The sequence below is a fragment of the Gracilinanus agilis genome, chromosome 2, assembly GCF_016433145.1.
Source record: "Gracilinanus agilis isolate LMUSP501 chromosome 2, AgileGrace, whole genome shotgun sequence".
In the NCBI taxonomy this organism is placed as follows: domain Eukaryota; kingdom Metazoa; phylum Chordata; class Mammalia; order Didelphimorphia; family Didelphidae; genus Gracilinanus; species Gracilinanus agilis.
Genome location: NC_058131.1, coordinates 234,418,120 through 234,438,776, shown reverse-complemented (window position 1 = coordinate 234,438,776; position 20,657 = coordinate 234,418,120). Strand labels below are relative to the sequence as shown.

The following is a 20,657-nucleotide window of genomic DNA, read 5'->3' as shown; positions in this document are numbered from 1 at the left end:
ACCATCCTGGGTATGTAGATGCTGACTTTGTGGTTGGCCATGCCAGCAGAGAACTCATTGATACTAGATATCTCATGAATTTCTGTTAGGTGATAGGGATTGTAAAATTGGGGTCATTACCTGAAGTCCCTAAATTTTTCAAAAAATATTTTGATGCCAATATTGCAGCTTAGTAGCAGCAAAAACTGAAACCTCTCTGACAATCCTTCTAAACCAATCTTTAAAAAGTGCCTTAAAATGATGTGATAAAACCAACAGCAAGATGGAGTGAGGGGGCTCTTCCACTGAATACAACTTGAAAGGTAAATAGAGAGAATTGATTTTCACAGGATAAGGGGAACCAGAAGCAAAACTGCATACAGAGGAGTACTAGTCAACCATTCTACCACTTACTGCACCAGGTTCCAAACCTGGGCATAGGCCAACTTTGGGATCTTGGGATGGACCTGGGCTACACCAACAAAAGAGCAACCCAGATCCACCCTTTGAAGTTGCAGGTCCTGGCACCAGTCTACAGTGAGGCCTGGAAGTCCATAGCACTTGGCCATTTCAAGCCTGTGCTGCGGTGAAGATCTAGCCCTAGAGCAAAATAGCTCACTGTGCCAAGCCCTGCTAGCCAGCAGTGGAGGAGACAGAATCATTAGCTTTCATTCCCCAGTACATAGGCAAAAAGAAGCTGGGAAAATGAGCAAACAACAAAAGAAACATCTAAATCTAGAAAATTTCTATGGAGACAAAGAGTAAAATACAGAGTCAATAGGGGACTGTGAGATCCAAGGAACCACATGCAAAACTTTTTTTTAATTTAAAAAACATTTATTAATATTCATTTTTAACCTGTTTACATACTTTATGCCCCTACTTTCCCCTTCACCCCACACTCTCCCCCCCATGGTCGACGCACATTTCCACTGGTTGTAACATGTGTCCTTGTTCAGGGCCTATTTCCATATTGTTGTTAGTTGCACTGGTGTGGTAGTTTCGAGTCTATATCCCCAATCATGTCCACCTCAATCCATGCATTCAAGCAGTTGTTTATCTTCTATGTTTCCTCTCCTGCATATCTTCCTCTGAATGTGGGTAGTGTTCTTTACCATAAATCCCTCAGAGCTGTCTTGTGTCATTGCATTGCTGCTGGTACAGAAGTCCATTACATTCTATTTTACCATAGTATATCAGTCTCTGTGTACAATGTTCTTCTGGCTCTGCTCCTTTCACTCTGCATCAGTTCCTGGAGGTCTTTCCAGTTCACCTGGAACTCCTCCAGTTTATTATTCCTTTTAGCACAATAGTATTCCATCACCCGCATATACCACAATTTGTTCAGCCATTCCCCAATTGAAGGGCATATCCTCCCTTTCCAGTTCTTTGCCACCACAAAAAGCACAGCTATAAATATTTTTGTACAAGTCTGTTTATCTATGATCTCTTTGGGGTACAAACCCAGAAATGGTATGGCTGGATCAAAGGGCAGGCATTCTTTTATAGCCCCTTGAGCATGATTCCAAATTGCCAGCCAGAATGGCTGGATCAGTTTACAACTCCACCAGCAATGCATTAATGTCCCAATTTTGCCACATCCCCTCCAACATTCATTACTCTCCCCTTCTTTCATTTTAGCCAATCTGCTAGGTGTGAGGTGATACCTCAGAGTTGTTTTGATTTGCATTTCTCTAATTATTAGAGATTTAGAACACTTTCTCATATGCTTATTGATATTTTTGATTTCTTTACCTGAAAATTGCCTATTCATGTCTCTTGCCCATTTATCAATTGGGGAATGGCTTGATTTTTTTATACAATTGATTTAACTCCTTGTATATTTGAGTAATTAGACCCCTATCAGAGTTTTTTGTTATAAAGATTTTTTCCCAATTTGTTGTTTCCCTTCTGATTTTGACTACATTGTTTTTGTTTGTACAAAAGCTTTTTAGCTTAATATAATCAAAACCATTTAATTTACATTTTGTAATTTTCTCTAACTCTTGCTTGGTTTTAAAATCTTTCCTTTCCCAGAGATCTGACAGGTATACTATTTTGTGTTCACTTAACTTATTTATAGTTTCCCTCTTTATATTCAGGTCATTCACCCATTTTGAATTTATCTTGGTATAGGGTGTGAGATGTTGATCTAAACCTAATCTCTCCCATATTGTTTTCCAAATTTCCCAGCAGTTTTTGTCAAATAGTGGATTCATTTCCCAAAAGTTGGGCTCTTTGGGTTTATCGTACACTGTCTTGCTGACGTCATTAACCTCAAGTCTATTCCACTGATCCTCCCTTCTATCTCTTAGCCAGTATCATATTGTTTTGATGACTGCTGCTTTATAGTATAGTTTAATATCTGGTACTGCTAGGCCCTCTTCCTTCACATTTTTTTCCATTATTTCCCTCAATATTCTTGATCTTTTGTTATTCCAAATCTTAAATAGAATATTAGCAAAGAGACTCCAGCAAGTAATTAAGAAGATCATCCACCATGATCAGGTGGGATTTATACCAGGAATGCAAGGATGGTTCAACATTAGGAAAATCATCCACATAATTGACCATATCAATAGTCTAACAAACAAAAATCACATGATTATCTCAATAGATGCTGAAAAAGCCTTTGACAAAATACAGCATCCATTTCTATTGAAAACACTGAAAAGTATAGGAATAGAAGGACCCTTCCTAAAAATAATAAACAGTATATACCTAAAACCATCAACAAGCATTATATGCAATGGGGATAAATTAGAAGCCTTCCCAATAAGATCAGGAGTGAAACAAGGATGCCCATTATCACCTCTATTATTCAACATAGTACTAGAAACACTAGCAATAGCAATTAGAGAAGAAAAAGAAATTGAAGGTATCAAAATAGGCAATGAGGAGACTAAGCTATCACTCTTTGCAGATGATATGATGGTCTACTTAAAAAACCCTAGAGAATCAACTAAGAAGCTGGTAGAAATAATCAACAACTTTAGCAAAGTTGCAGGATACAAAATAAATGCACATAAATCATCAGCATTTCTATATATCTCCAACACATTAGAGCAGCAAGAGGTAGAAAGAGAAACATCATTTAAAATTACCCTAGACAATATAAAATACTTACGAATCTATCTACCAAAACAAACACAGCTATTATACAATAACAACTACAAAACACTTTCCAAAAAAATTAAACTTGATCTCAACAATTGGAAAACCATTAACTGTTCATGGGTAGGACGAGCTAACATAATAAAAATGAACATTCTACCCAAATTAATTTACTTATTTAGCGCCATACCTATCAAATTACCAAAAAACCTTCTTTACTGAATTAGGAAAAACTATAACAAGAAATTCATTCTTTAAAAATTACAATTGGGCAAAAAGAAGCTTATTTCAATATATAAATGAAAAATTTTAGGATCATAGATCATAGTATTATAATTTTAGAATAAAGATTTTAATTTATCTAGTCTAATATCCTCATTTTCTAGAGAAGAAAACTGAGGGTCATGGAGTTAAGTGACTCACTTAAGATCATACAAAGTAAATAAGAGCTCGAAGACTTGAATCTAGATCTTCTATCCCAGATTCAATGTTATTCTCACTATAACACTAACTCTAGCCAACAGTGGAGTCACCATAAACCTACAACATACTATATAACATAGGGACAAACAAAGATGAACTCTCAAGTTCATGTATCATAAACACATAAAACGAACACCTGTGTTAAAAAGACCCAGTGAATTCTTTCTGAACAGAAATTGTGAGCATGCTGATTCTTGACTCTAGACTAGTTAGACATATTTTCAATCAGAACAGGTCCTCACTTTTCCACTGCATAATTTATTTATTTTTTACTCATTAGTGTTAAAAACATGATATAAACTCAGTACAAACCTGAGTATACCCAAAGACTTCACATGGACACAAAGAAAATAAATATTAATTTAAACACAATACTCAAATACAATTACAATAAATCTCACTCACACACATATATATACCACAACCCAAAACTGTAAAATATCTTATTTTAAAATTTCTCATTTTCATGAATATTAAACTAGAAGTAGATATGAAACTATTAATGAAAAGGGTTAAACTTAAATTACAACAAAAACACCAAAAAGCAAATACCAATAAATAAAAGAATAAAGAAAATATTACCTATCATTCAAATACCACCTTATAGGAAAGGTTAACTTAAGAAACTAAATGGACACAGTCCAAACCACAGTGCATAGGGAATTCTTCTGTTTTATTTCCAGTAGCTATAATGTGAGAACTCTTAGAGGAAACATATTAGATAAGCCAAGTACTCTAAAAGACAATAAGGAATGATGACATGTAAATAGGCAGACCCTTAAATAAGATGAAGCTGAAAAAAAAAAAACTTCAACATTGAGAGCTAGGGCATCCTTTAGAAGAGGTAGAAAACTGTGCATTTAAATATATTTCTAAGGAGATAAAAGCAAGAAGGCTGAATAGTTGAGCAGTTTAGCAAGTCTCCCACCCCCAAAATTCTCCAAACAATCTAGAAAACACTCTAGATTGAATCCTGATAGGGAAATCCAGGAGAAAGTCAGTGAGCCACTTTTCTAGCACAGGATAGCATAGGGAAAGAAACAGAGATCTATAGATAATAGTCATATGATCTGGCTAAGAGAAGCAGCACCCCATAGCAAGGAAGAGGTAGAACAAAGGATGTAGGGGTTTCAGATCTATGCTAAGGTTCTTCAAGCAAAACAAGAGCTGGTGCACTGATTGATATGTGTCCACAACTTGGTCCCAGGTCAGAGATCTGACAGGGAACACTTCACTCAGGGGTGGAGTGGTACAAAGCCTTAGGCAGTATGGTAAGAGGGGAGAAAGTTCCAAAGCAAGCAGCAACAATGTGACTCACAACTCAGGAGCAAAGTAGGGTCTCAGCTCCAGCTTGTAGCTCACTCTAAATTCTACAAAATAATCAGGGCAGGAATCATTGACCAAAGGGAATCCTGAAGTATATCACTTAGAACCAGCAGAGCTTCCCAGGTGGCGATAAGGGTTGTATCTAATAATGCTTAGACCCCAATCCAGATCAGGAATTTGCAGGACTCAGAACCGAGAGGCAGTAATAACACTCTGCCCTGGATCAGATCCCTTTGAGAGCACTGAAAGATTACAGTCTGAGCTGTCCCTGGGATCCTGGAATAACACAACATATGATATCCCCAAACAACAAGTAAGAGGACTAGCTCAGACTTTCTCTCCAGAAGTATGCAGGATCACATACAATCTAACAGTCACTACTATAAAGGAACAGAAAGCTTGGAATACAATATTTAAAATGGCAACGGACTCAGAGTGCAGATGGAGACATTTTTAGAACATTACCAATACAGAAAATTTGTTTTGCTTGACTATATGTGTTTTTATAAGGGTTTTGTTTTTCTTTAATTCTTGATTAGTAAAGCAGAGTTGGCAAAGTTGTAAGGAGTGAAATAAAGTGGATTTTTGCTGATTAAAATATGCATATTATTTAAATATTACATAGTACAGGAAAAGTGGGAATAAAATATCACATGGCTTTTTTAAAATTAGTATCACTACAACCAAATTTAAAGGAAGAAAATCCACTTCTCTATTCATACTACATAAATCAACTGCAGTTATTTACCAGGGAATGCAGAATAAATTTCACACAGTTTTAAAAAATAAAATACATGAGTTCATTTTCTTAACTTAAGTACATAAAACAAAACAAACTATTTCCTTGATAATTCAGGATCTTGTAGAAACTCAGTTACATTTTATACATAATTTCTTATAGCACTAAGTGATTTCTAAAAGACCATTATATAGTCACACAACCTCTCAGACATCCCAAGCATTTCTCTAAGAGGAAATTACAGAGCATTTATTCATTTGCATCAATAAAGAGAAATCCCTCACTGGAGTTTTTAACCATGGAAGTCAGATTCCCTCAAAATAAAATAAAAAGAAAGCATAAAAAGACCTTTCTTCCTTGAAGAATCTAGAAAACTATGACTGAACTTACTATTGCTGCAAGAAGGTACAGAACATTTTGCTAAGTGTTTTGATTATAGAAATTATTCTTGAAGTTTGGTTTAGTTTATCCTTCTTTTAACTGAAGCTAGATTTTAAAAAATTATCTTATTGATGTTTCTCTTCATTATATCAAAATAATTTTCCATTCACCCTCCAGAAATAATGCTCTCTTGGGACAAAGAAAAATAATTCAGAAAAAGAATCTGATTAAGTGACCATATTTGAAAATCTATACAACATTCTATCCTAATAGCCCTGGGCCTAATGAATTTTTCTTCTTAAATTAATTTAACTGTAATTCAAGTGAAGGGAAAAAAATATTCCAGTTAACTGAATTCCTGTTAGTGGAGCTCTGAAATCTTGATCTCATGAATTATGCAAATCTGGGTATAGTACTTTGCCTGAAGGCAAAAATCTAACTAATTTATTTTAAAATTTCAACTTTATACAAGAAACACAGAAAACCTAACAAGCATTTGCACTATAAAATGTTTTATTGCTTATACAAAGTTGGAAATTATGCTTGCTGAATTAAAGGAGAAGTCTAATTATCTTGAGGGTTATCTTTCTTACTCGATTTTTAATAGATAAAAAACTTCATGTTCTCTACTCCAGAAAGAAATTAATGTGTGAGTTGGGGCAAGTCTAACCCTGTTTGCCCTTAATTCCTCAACCTTCAAATGAACTAGAAAAGGAAATGGCAAGCCACTCCAGTATCTTTGCCCAGAAAACTCCATATGGAGGCATGATGAGTCAGACACAACTGAAATGACTAGACAACAACCACCTTTTAACCTATTAGCAATATCTGACTATTTAGAAGCTAAATGCTCCTGGACATCTATTCAGGAAAGACTCAAAATTGGTGAACACAGGCAGAAATAGAAGATAAAGTTACCCAAGAGGAATGTTCCTTCATCTGGTGTTGGTTGCTATGAGGGCCATTAGCATGGCCTCGCCAAAAGCAGTTTTGGCAGAGCTGGTAGTTGTGGCACTGCTGGCATCGATAGCGGAAACCCATCATACTTTCACACCGGCAATATGAACACTCCACAGGATGGAAGACTTGAAGAAGGGAAGTAAAAAAGGGTGGGGAGAAAAGGGGAATGGGGAAAAGAGAAAAAGAAAAATATTGTTTATTTAAGTGAATGAAATCAGAATGGAAGAGCTGATATTAACAAAAGGAATCATTGATGGAACCTAAAATTAAACTGAAAGCCAACTACCCTGGTCCCAATCTTCTTTCTCCTCTTATATTTTCCCTTATCTGAAACACCCTGAAATAAAATTAAATGCTTTAGCCAATACAATAATTAGTATATTTGTACATAAAAATATGTTAATTTTTAATGCATTCAAAAATATATTTTACATGAAAAAATGACCATCAAAAAGTATCTTCATTTTTATGACAAGAATAATAATAACTATTATTATTCTCATCATACCCATGGGTCTAAAAAGCTAGCAATGGCCCAGGCCTCTCTAAGTCTCTGACAGTCTTATGTATCCAATAAAACAATCAAAACATAAATCTCTACTGGGTGAATAGAAAATGGAATCTGGGAGTCAGAAGCCCTGTAAGTGTTCATTCTTGTTCTACTAGTTAGTACCTGTGCAACCTCAGGCAAGTGATTTAAATTATTTTTATATCACTAATTTTCCCCACCTATAAAACAGAGAGCTCACTTCTCTTCATAAACTTGATTGTTTTGAGCTGTTTATAATGTAAAATACAAAGTATTATTTATAAAAGAATTCACATTCACATATGCAGAAAAAAGACCAAAACTACTGTCATCATTCAAATATCAAGGATATGGGGGTACTTTAAACTCTCAAAGACATAAAATTACATGTTCTGGTTTGTTCATTCTCTCTGTAAAATAATCTTCACATATATTTCAATCAAGAGTCTTGATTTTGTGCTTAGCTTTTGACAAAGAACTTTACATATTTAACTGTTAGCATTCAAAATAGGGAACAGAATTAAAGTTAAGAAAAAAGTTTAATGTTCTTTACTTTTCAATACTCCTTAAAATTTCACATTCATAAATTCAAATTCAAAGCCAAAGAATATTTCTGTGGTCAGGAAAATATGAGAAGCCAATTCAATTTTAGGATATATGGTTATAACTACCCTTGAGTGAGTGATTTATTCTTGTAATATCTACCTGATTCTTCTATTACATTTGATAAAATTATTCCCATACAAATTTTTTTTCTGTCAGCTAAAATCTAGGCTTCAGAGAGCTAGAATAAGAATAGAGTAGTTGAAGATGAAAGGAATAAATGAAATTCAATTTATGAATTTATGGTTGCCCTCTAGGAATACTATGACTGAGTATAAGTGAGTGGCTCAAACCAAAAGAAGACTGGAAACACATATATTACAAGTAGTTAGCAAATGAAAATTGTGTGCATGACCAAAATAAAGAAAAATATCATGCAACATCACATGGGCAATTACAAGGGCATGTAGGGGTGTGTGGGGCATTACTCTAGCACTTGTTACTTTCTCCTCATGTCATGGGACACAGTGACACAGGAATAGGGCACTTTCTACTCAGTGTAGTACCTACTCAGTTAAAATACTTCAGTCCAGACCTCCAGGGGTTTTCAAGGATTCCTGCACTTTGTTGGTGTCCCCCCCACCCCCCCCCTTACCTCTCTCTTAAACTCAAATATGTTTGAGGTACCATCAAATTCACTGGGTGGGGAGGACATAAAATAATATACAACACATACCTGCATGCTTAGCTATATACTTCACCATGATAAAGGTGAATTAAATTAAACATTTAATTGCTAGTATAAATTTTTTTCTAGTTCAATCACATCTCTAAGTATATACCATAGAAGACAACAGGAAAGTGTAATTTGTTATATAGACTTGAGCTTTGCAAACTTTTTAAAGAATATATCTAATATGCAAAGCAATGTTAAAGAGCATTATAATTGATTTCGATCTCCACATGGTTAGAGTTTATATTATCTCTAAGGAAATTAATCTCTTGAAAAATAGAGTAGGTGAGGGAAATTATAAAAAAAGTAAGAGTCCAATGTGAAGTGGAAATTTAAGGAGACCTTGAAAATAACAAGGCATACCCTCTTTAACCACTATTAAAAAAGACCAAGAAAAAACATGTTTAAAATGGAAAATATTTATCGAGAGAGAAATGTGGCCATGTGTCAGGTTACTGACCAGAGCAAGACTGACTTACAGAAAAACTCTTGACTTATAGGAAAACACTATTATTGACTTATTTTAAACATTCAAGCCTTCCTTAACATTGAATAGCTTTACAGTGGACACATTCAAGGAAATTAACACTTTAAAGAAATGGTCAAGAATTGGAGACAAAGGTTTTAATCCAGAAATAAAGGACAGGAATATTATACAAAGAGAGGAGGAGTCCAGGACTAGATTATCTGGGAAAGGCTGATGTGAGGATCATTCTGGTCATTGGGCTTGACAACCTGGGAAAGACTTCTAAGACAAAAGGGTACTCAAGATTTGATCATGGGGTGCTTTCAGGAACAGATCAGTCTGGGACACCTGCCCCAGGCAAGTTCCCAAAAAAACTACAAAGGACCCAACCCCAAACACTTAAAAGCTCTAAGGTTTTTGTCAGGGAGAGATAGATTTAGGGGGTGGGGGTTGGGGGAAACAGACCAGCTTTTACTAACTTAGATATTAATAACTATTAATAATACATTAATTTCTCACTTCACACAGTTGGTAGAACAATGAATTGGTCCAACCCCCCAAAAAAGAAATTTTGAACTATACAGAAAGTGACTACAATATTCATGCAATAATAATGATACAATAATAATATCTAGATAGTGCCTACAATGTGCCAGGCACTGTGATAAGCACTTTACAAGTATTATCTCATTTAATCACATCCTTTAATCTGGCCTTCACAGTGTTAGAAATGTATCCTAGGAAGGTTAGCAAAAAAAAAAAATAAAGTTCTCCCTTACATACCAAAACATTTATAGTAGCTCTGTTTATACTTAGAAATAAAATAAAGGTCCATTGTGAGTATTAGTTAAACAAATTGTAGATTATAAAACTAATGGAATATGGAATATAACTTAGTGTTATGAAATAGTTATCATAAAGAATACAAAAAAGCATGGAAAGTCATATATGAATTATCTCAAAGTGCAGTTACCAAAATGAGGAAAATGACTCATAATGATCACAGTAATATAAATGTTATGGACATCAACAAAATGACTGAAGCTCAGTGTTTTGAAATTATAATAATCAAACTTGGCCCTAAATCAGAGGTCTGAAAATGAGCATCACTTCACTTTTTTGTGGAGGTAGAGGGCCCTTGATATGGAACACTGTGGAGCACTGCATATAACATCAAACTTTTTTAGTACATTTGTTAATTTTACTGGACTTTTTTTTTCTTCTTTTTTTCTTTATTACAAAGCATGACCTCTTGAAAGGGATTTGGAGAAAGAAATACAGGGGAAAATATTGACTTAGAATTCTCTTTTACAGTTCTAAACCTTTAAAACCATCCAGTCTAATACTCTCATATAAATGAAGAACCAAGAGATTAAATTATTTACCCAGGCTTACATAGCTACTAAGTTTCTGAGGTGGGATCTGAACCACAGACAGCCTAACTATATATTCAGCATTTTATCCACGATTCTAAGGTCTTAAAACATTAAGAAACAACATATTTTGGAAATATTATACTTACCATTTTCAACATGGGCAAGTCTATGCATGAGAGGTAGCCAGACAAGGCACTGGGGAGGAGGATCAGCCATCAATGTGTCTAAAAACATATTTAGCATTATCTTTTTCTGTAAAAAAAAAACAGAAAACACTTTCCTTAACAGAAAGGATATTTTTTTCTTTCCAAAATATTTCTCCTACAAAATTTTAATCTAATTAAAAAAACTTAATCTAATTTAATAAACATTTACTAAAAACTTACTGTAGTTAAGATTTGAACTGCCTTAAAAAAGAACTTAAATCTTAAGATTTAATTAGAACAATTCAAATCTTAACTACATGTGGAATTACAATAACAAAAACAAAATTTGCCAGATATAGGCATATATACATGCACGTGTGTACATATATGTGGTATATGCCAATATGTATCTGCATGTGTATATGTATACATATATTTTAATATTTCATTTGATCCTCACAATAATTCTATTAAAAACAAAGGTCACACATTTTCACCTTCATTTTATAGAAGTGGAAAGTCATACAGAGGAAATTTTTGCAAGTTAGTGACCATGCCAGACCAAGGTTAGAAAATGTTAAGCTCATTGTGAGTCAAAATTACTCGTTCTTTGTACTTATACCTTCAGAGGTTTTAAGGAGATATTCAAACAAGTAAAAGTTGATAGAAAAGTCATGGATATCTTGTAAAACAGGTTTTTTTTTTAGCAGTACAGTCTCAAGAAGACTGATTTCCATCCTTATCTATTTTCCATCATAAGAGGTTTTAAAAATAGGTTTAAGTGTTTAAATTCATCAAAAATGGGGCTTTTTTGGTTTAAAATGATCATAAATGGTTTTTATCTCAGTGTATTAAAATTGACTAACTTTATTATTACATTTGACTTCTTGGTCTTGAAAATAGATAAGCAGCCTGCTTGTCAAAAGGCTTGCTTTAAGGTTTACAGTGCTTAAAAGTTTTCAAATCTTATAATTGGAGATAGACCCTGTAGTACTACATGCTTTATATTCCTTTTAAATATGACTTTTATGTGAATTGTTGCTAAAACATGTGCTTTAAGTATTGTTTTAATGTAAGCAAAAGTTCATTGTAAACCTGACTATACCATAGGTTTTGTTCAATCCTCAGTGGTTACCTCAGTTTACCAATTTGTACTCTGAACTGAAACTTATACTTGATAAGCCCTATGCTAAAGGTACAGTGTCTCAAATCTTGGGAGTTAATGATTAGCACTTAAGGGATACCAAATGGTATATTTATTTTCATGATGGTAACAGAGTCAGAGAAAGTGAAGACGTATGTTGTGTTTGAATACAGAAGAAAAAGAGACTTGATCTAATATCTTGAGTATGCAGATTTGTGATGGGTGAATGGAAGTTGTGTTCTGCTTTTTAAGCAGAGGGTTTTGAGGGAGAAAGAGAGAGGGAGAAAGAGAGAGAAGGAGAGATGAAAGAGAACAGATAGGGAGGTGAAAGAGAATAGATAGATGTTCTACTCTTATAACTGGATCCTTGACCTAGAGATAATTTCTGAAATTGATGTATGTGGTGTTGGGAAAATCACAAATGATTCTGGAATTTCTCTGGAAAGTTACCCTGAAGAGATTCCTGTACGGCCTTGTCTTAGTCCTTCAGATGGCCTAGGTCCAGGAGATGATTCACCCCTGATTTATATTTACTGTGGAACTACTTAATCCAGCACTACTGTTCCTTAATTCAGGTTTTGTGACTAAAGTGTAATATGTTAATTATTGCCAAAATATGTAAGAATAACTGAGTTATCAGCCTGGTAGGGATGTGAAAGGCTTGTTTGAGGGTATGGAAATTGTTTCCAGACTACTGCTTAGCAGAATTTCTCTGAGCTGTAATGGGTAAGATTTGTCTTTTAAGGAAGGAGAAGGCTTCTGGGATCCAGTGGTGATTAGCACAAAAGACAGAGAATGTTTGTGAGGGATAGAGAGGCAATTCTAGGGCTCAACCTGGACTGGACTGGACTTCTTCTGACCATCTAGGCTACTAATCCTTGAGTGACACAACAATGGCATGAGCCAGTGTCAGCTTTGGCCTGTACATGGATCCCCCTCACTAAGTGTCCCTTGGGACGTGAGGAAATGCTTTCCCTCTCTGCCTTCTTTTTTGGAGCAAGTTCCCATAATCAGCACTTAATGCAAATTGTAAAATTAATGTTTCCATCTCCCCAAACAACCTATTAGGTTAATAATTGAAAATTATCAAATTGTTAGGGAACATACTTTGAGAAGTAGGTGAAGTTTAGTAATAAAAGACTTGTATCTGCAGCCTTAATTTACCATAACTGAAGTTTGAATCTTGAGCTTGGAAATATGACCCAAAGCTTTCTGGATTTCCTCCAGAATCTGGGATGAAGAAATTTATCTGTAAAATACTGTTATTCAAGTATTTATAGATGCCATATTAATGTGACCTTTGCAAAAGGATATGCTTTAGCAGAAACATCACATACCATCTCTGCAAACAACTTAGGAATCAAATTTCCTAAAAGGATCAATTCCTGACAGAGGATGATTTCTGGAGATAAAATCTGTTGGCTAAGATACCCAAATGTTAATGTTTAATATCAGTTCCTATTGTGCTAATTTTCTCTCTTTATATCCGGTGTTCTAGTTTTTGTCCCAGTCCTGGGTTCCATACTTCTGCCTTAGGGACAGACGCTCCCCCTTGTGACCTGTCTGCCAGTCTAGGGAAACAGTCTCTGGTCTCCCAGCCTTCAGGACCCTGGCATTTGATGCAGAGATGCCCCTGAAGACCCTGTGCCCACAGCTCCTCTTCCTCCTCTCAGGGATTCTACACCCCTTATCAGCTTGAAGAAGCTACAGAATATTGAAACAATCGGCCCTCTTTCCTTAGATATTTGGAGGAGGAGGGAGACGGCATGGGATGTTGTGGGACATTGTACCCTGGAGACAGCATAGAACATTACACCCCCCACAGTGAAAAAGTTTTTCAGGCAAACTATAGTCAGGAAAATTCCTTTGTTCCCACTATGTACCCTTACCTGACACCAAGTCAAAGATTTGACTCAATTACTAGTTGAGGGGGAACTAAGGTGGAACAATGAGACCCTAATTTCTACCATGCTGGGGCCCTTGGTGACCCTTCTTCTCCTTCTCACTATTGGCCCCTGCATCCTAAACAGACTAATGACCTTTGTCAAAGATCATATCAACACCGTTCAGCAGCAATACCAGACTATCTCCCCTACATCTTCCATCTGTAATGACACAGACATTTAAGAAGGATTTCTTTATGATCCAACCCAGAAGTGGGGAATGTGGAACCTAGAGGGTCAGGATTAAAAATCCAGACTTCTGTATAACATTATAGTGAAACAGGCTTGTCTACAGGAATTTCAAACCTGCAGACCTTTGATCTCCAGAACCTAACCCTTGCATAATAAAATAGCCTTATCTACAGGAACTCCTACCTTGCAGACATTCCCCTATCTTGTCCCCTGCTGCCTACTATCCTTTAAAAACTCAGCTTGGCACAGCTCAAGGTCTCACATCAGCCTTATGATGTGAGGCTCTTAGCTTAAGCTAGACAATAAAGTCCCTTTGCATTTTGGATTGCTGCTCTCAGACTCATTATTGGGATGGGACTCCCAGCACTTCAATTGTTGCCTAAATTATCCCATAGGCCTCCTGCCTTGGGGTCAAAAGCTTTCTTTCCACTAACCATAGAGGGTCTATATCTTAGAATCACACAGATTACTTTTACTATCTCAGACAGGAGGAGTTTCTCTCCTCCTACTTGATCCCATATGTCACTGGAGATGGAAGCAATCTGCCTGTCCCAATGGTGTGTAGAGACCTCTCTAAGGTAGGGGTCCTGAAAGGAAGCTGGGGAAACCAGCATGGAAGAGAAGGAAGAACAAGGGGAAGGAAAATGTAAGAATAAGAGATACAGAACTAAAGTTGGGCACTATAGGGTTTCTACAACTCTGACAATGACAAGGTTGACTTAAGATACTTCAGAAGCAAAGGGAAAAGTTAACAAATATAGCCAATCGATAGCCATCCATGGTCGCATGTAATATGTATGTTGTATATAACATATGTGGTTTATAGAAGGCTTCTATGTTATTATATAACTTTGCTATATATGCATGAATATTTCTGCATGTGATCTACTGTCAGATAACTATGCAACTTTGATATGAAGCTGTCTGTTAATATATTCATAAGTTCTATGTATGTAGTAAGTTTATACTAAATCTAATTATTTATGACTGTCATATGCTAGTTTATGAATGCTTGTTGTGCATAGCTATAAATGGCCCAGGGTACCCCACACAATTTATAGAGATTGAAAATGTTTTACATAAGGGAAAATGTTAACATCTTCTTCAGTCAAATGCTAGAGATCAGAGATTCTGCCTATCCAATAATATTATTTATAGGAATACTTCCTGAGGGAATTTAAAATATTTAAAAAATAAGAAATTGAGCTGCCACATGAAATTGTGAAGTGTAATGAGCATAACCAAAAGACCTTTATATACAGTAACCAAAATATTGTTTGAAGAATAACTTGTATATGTTCACCTCCAAAGACCTGATAGATATGTTTTCTATCTTGTTTTTTGTCAAATAATGCTTTCTGAAATGTGGGTAGCAGAGGGAAGGAGTTAACTGGGTACTGTAATGTAACAAAAAAAGAAATTATTGCTATATACTTGAAATATTATCTTCATTTTTAAATATACATATATGTATACTATATTTACTGTGTGTTTACCTCTCCTTTATCCCCCCAGAGAGCCGTATCTTGTAATACAACATAAAAATTTAAGAGAAAAAAGTCTGAGCAAACTGACATATCAAATGAATCTGACAGTATATACATAGTGCTCCTTACCCGTCACCTCCCACTTCAGCAAATTAAGAATGGAAAATAAATACTTTCCTCTTCCTACTTTTGAGCAAGCTTAAATGTTATATTTGCAAAGCATTCAGCTGATTTTTTTATTATTACTGTTCTTCCCACTTAAACCATGGTGGCACTGTACACATTGTTTTTATGTTCTGCCTGACTTGGCCATCATTCTTAGGGGTCTCCTAATACTGCTCTGCAGTCTTCACACTCACATTTCTTACTGTGCAATAATATTCCATTAAATTCAAGTACCAAATTTTGTTGACACATTTTCCAAGAAATGGACATCTAATATGTGCAAAATCTGTTTTTTTCTATTTATTTAACTCCCTTGGTATACTTAGAAGACATTAAGGTTCAGAAGAAAAATGTGTTTCTTCTCCTATGAGAACGCTAGCACTACATCATGTACCCCTTCAAAACTGTTCAAATAAATTTACTTTTCTAGATTTCTCTTTATTCATGTTTACATTTCAGTTTTTACACAGATCTAGTCTTTTCATCAGAAACCCTTTAAAGTTCTCTGTTTCATTAAAGGTCAATTTTTCCCTCCATGTAAAAGTATGTTCAAAACTGCAGGGTAGTTAATTCTCAGTTGTAAGCCTCTGCCTTTCTAAATGCTGTATTGAAGATCTCCTTTATAAAAGAAGTTCATTTATAGTAGAAACTGCCAATTCTTGTGTAATCCTTGGTAAGGTTTTTTGGTATTTAAACTGCTTCTTTTTGAATGCATGTGGCATTTTTCGTTTGGTAAAGAACACACTTGATTTTGGCCATGAAATTTCAGGAACTTTTTATTTTGGAGTTCTTTTAGGAGGCCATTAAATCTGTCTTCATTTTGCCTTCTGGTTCTAACAGATTGGGCAGTTTTCCTTTATGATTTTTTGAAATTTAGAGTTCAAATGCAAGTCTTAATTCCAGGTCCAATCCTCTATTCAAGGGCTACCTGTTTAATACTCTGCTGCTGTATTTTTACTGTCAAAATGACATGGGATGTTGTACCCCCAAATTATAAAAGTGCTTCTGGCCAAACTGTAAGCTGGAAATTTCCTTTGCTTCCTTGCATTCTTGTGAATACTAACCCTAAAACATCAAAGACTCCTGATAAGACCCTGGACATCAAAGAGAAAGATCCTTGAGAGAATTATCCTCCTTGGAGTCTCCCCTAGGTTTCAAGATGGACATAGATATACTTATTCTGGTTATGCTCCAATTATCATTGGGTTGGAATCTAGGACATCTACCTGTCCCCTAAGCTATGCACTATGTCTTTTGGACATAAGACACCACTCTTAAGTGTAAGGTGACCAACCCCTCTCCCCCTGCCCAACATTTGCCTGTCATACTCTCCTTGAGTCACATACCACCTGCTATAAATAAAGTATAAAACCCCCAAAATTTATGCCTTTGAGAAGGCAGCCTACACATTTGAACCTGCCTCCCAACCATTCAACATTACTTTCTAAATTAGTAAATTTCTCTTTTTATTTTTAAGCTAAGTTTTGGGGTCTTGCATTCTTATAAAGGATACCCATCCTGAACCCCAGGGGTCCACCTCAAACCCCTTACAGCACTAATTTTACTTCACAGGGCATTTAGGTGGGGCAGTGGAGAGAGCCCTGGCCCTAAAGTCAGGACTCAGGTCTGGTCTCTGACAGTTATTAGCTGTATCCTGGGCAAATTACTTAAGCCTGTTTGCTTCAGTTTCTATCTGTAAAATGAGCTGGAAAAGGAAATAGAAAACCACTCAAATATTTTTGCCAAGAAAATCCCCAAATGGGATCGTTAAGAGTCAGACACAACTAGAATGACTGAACAACAACAATTTTATTTCTCACAAAAATTTTTAGTTACCAAATCTTTCCTTGAGTTCATTTGCAGATAGTATGAGTATGTAGTGAAATATCTAAGGCAATTTTAGCCAAAAAGAAAGAAAATGACTAAGAAACTTTCTTTCCAATTCAAAGCTGGATTCCCAATTCTGGTCCACTGTTAGAGAATATCTCTCTACCTACAAAGACATTTCACCAGGTATTCACCCTGTATTTGTGTTAAAGAAAGATACTAAGAACAAAAACCAAACTTCTAAGGATAAGAGTTTCAGAGAAGTGCTGATCTGCATTGGTAGACAGATATGTAAAGGAGACCTGAAAAATGGGAGCCTCACACTCAGAGCAGCCACAGCATAAATTGCCTGTTACCAATACAAGTGGAAAAAGCTGGGGAAACATGCTTTCAGAAAAGTGGGATGATTTGCAGTGGAAGAACACAGCTTCCTGATTTGGAGCATGCACAGGTATTGGCTACTGAAACGAAACTGAAACTGCTTCCCAACAGGGCACTAACCAGAGAATTTGCCCCCTTTCTTTCTCTGGAGGTAAGGATGTTGCAGTAAGCATCCTCCAAGGGAAGGATGGTCTTATCCCTTCTTTCTCCAAAGAAATTGAGTGCCTTTCTCCATGCCTAGTCCAACATGTAATTTGTGAATAGGGCCTCTGTTTTTTGCCTCTTTGTGTTGGTTCTTAGAAAGGTATTTCTTTTGTTTAATAGTGATCAGACTAAAAGAAGTTGTTGTTTTCAGCAAGACATCTTCCAGGCAATGTGCAACTATAAACATTGACCTCTTTGGTTTATAACTAAAATAATACTAAATGAAGTTACATGCTTCTGTTTTACCATTATGGAATTTCATAGTTTCACAGTTAGCATAAAATGTGGGTAGGGAAAAGCTTGAGAAAAAAGTCTCATTATTTTATAAGAGCAATTCTGTGGATAGAAATTCTTTCCAAAGAAATGCTTTTTGTCTTCTTAACAAGAAACCAGTGGTCTCTATGAGAAAGGGTATGAAGGACTCAAGGTTCTAAACAAAAACAGGTTCACTCATTAAAGAGATGCTTCAACATTTAATAAAAAATACATATATGATGAATTGGATTAAAATACAAAAGTCAATTATGTTTCTTGCATATTGATAACAGATGAGACAAAAAACAGGAGAAAGTGTCTAATATGTTTGGCAGTGTCATGGAGAAAATCCAGTATAATCTGAATTAATGAAGACATCACAGATGAGAAGATCTGGATGCTTCTGTTTGTCCTAGACATATGCTAATTGGTTACATAAAGTTCAGGAAAACTATGGAACTTTCTGAATAAGACGCAATGTTTGTTTTAACCACCCACCCAAGAAAAACACTGTGGATAAAGATCTAGCATCCAGATTATGACAAACAGTTAAATGGACAACCTAGAGCACTTCCTTTGTGCGTATGTGGTATGTGTGCATTGGGCAAATGATTTCCAGTTAAGATGGCAGAATAAGAGGTTTGAAGAAAGCAAAGTTTCTCCTATACTCCTCAAGAAACAACAGAAAACAAGCAAGAGAAGAAAAATAATTCAAATCACACTAGTAAAAATCAGCTACAACTAAAATTGATCAAAGAAAAGTACTAAAATATTTTTTGAGACAGCATGGAGGAACTGAAAGAATTCAAATACCAAAAACAAAGTATACTGAAAAGAAACATTGTAAGAGGTAATGAGAGATATGTACCAATAAAAATAATTAAGTTAAACAATAACTTAAACATGGGTTACAAAAAGAACAACAAAAAGAAGAGCTTGCAGAAAGCAAAAAAAAATTAAAAATAAAAAGAACTAATCTTCAGAGTGATGAGAAAAACCGCAGATTAGTTTGAAACAAGGAAATGGTTTCTAATTCCTTCATTCTGCAAAATTTGTACATTTATGTATAATTAAAGAAGCTACTCTTTATTCATTCTCCTTGGAATGGATTTTATTAATGTATATCACATGTTCCTTAAAAAAAGGGAGCCTGCTCAAAGAAAGTTTACTGGGCAGGAAGTACAGTGATCTTGATAAAGATCCAGCACTCCAGCAATAAATGTATTTTTGGCTATTAACAATGATATTCTTGAAGGTATTTTTTCCTGAAAATCTTTAGTAAATTTTTAAAAAATCTTATTTTATCTCATTTATGAAGCCACTGAGAATCTTTTGAGCAACTATTAATAATATTTGTGTGCTTAAGCGTATTTAATGGGAAACCCATTTTGATAATGCTATTATAAAATCAACCCCAGGAGGAAATTTGGATCGAGAATGCCAGAGACATGTTTCTATTTTCTTCATCATCATTCTCTCTTATAAATATGAAAGATTTTTTACATGAGCACAGGCTTTTTCTTATATGCGTAGGTACGTTCAGTCTAGAACCTAGCAGCATTTGGAAATGCATATTTTATTTGACAATATTTGTAAATAATGTCTTCTCAAAATAACTTCCAATGTGGAAATACTTCCATATGCTGTAAGTATTGGCTAGAAAAATGGCTTTACCAGTTTGCTAAGTGGAAAAAAAATAAGAGTTTAATGATTATTTTGTATACAACACTATGTAACTTCATTTACAAATTTAATAATTGTGTCTCCTTAGAATTAAGAGTAAACACCATTTCAGAGCTACAGTCTCATAATTCTAGTAAAGTTAGGTAGAGGAACTCATCATAAAATAGAATTATCAATGATAATTTACATAGGTTACAAACATATCAGCTAATGAAAGTAAAATTCTGATGAACAAATGAGTGAATGAAAAATATTTATTAACCAGTTACTATGTACCAGGCATAGTGCTAAGTACAGAGGATACAAAAAAGAGATAGTCTCTGCCTTCAAGGAGCTTACATTCTAAGAGATGTCAAGACATAAAGGATAGTGATAAGTCAGATAAGAGTTAAGTTATAGGAATGATGAGTGGAGTGATAAAGCAATTAAACCAGTCAATAAACATTTATAAAACACTTCTTATGTGCCAGGCACTATACTAAAGACTGGGAATACAAAAGAAAAAATGGAGGAAGACAATACTTAAAAGAAAGTTGAAAGGGGGGAAGGGGAAGGGAAGGTATCCAGTGCAAAGGCATAATGGCAGGGTCGAGAAGGGTAT

The 20,657-nt window shown here is 35.1% G+C and overlaps 1 protein-coding gene across 2 annotated transcripts in view; it reads right to left on the bottom strand.

Annotated features, from left to right (window-relative positions):
• DTNB (dystrobrevin beta) overlaps nucleotides 1-20,657 on the bottom strand; it is a 332,957-nt gene that overhangs the window by 196,390 nt on the left and 115,910 nt on the right. For both annotated transcript variants that reach the window (XM_044663758.1, XM_044663759.1), the window contains 2 exons: nucleotides 10,776-10,881; nucleotides 6,941-7,107 (listed from right to left, as the gene is read on the bottom strand). In XM_044663758.1, the coding sequence (XP_044519693.1) occupies nucleotides 6,941-7,107; nucleotides 10,776-10,881 (273 nt within the window). The remainder of the gene's footprint in view (nucleotides 1-6,940; nucleotides 7,108-10,775; nucleotides 10,882-20,657) is intronic.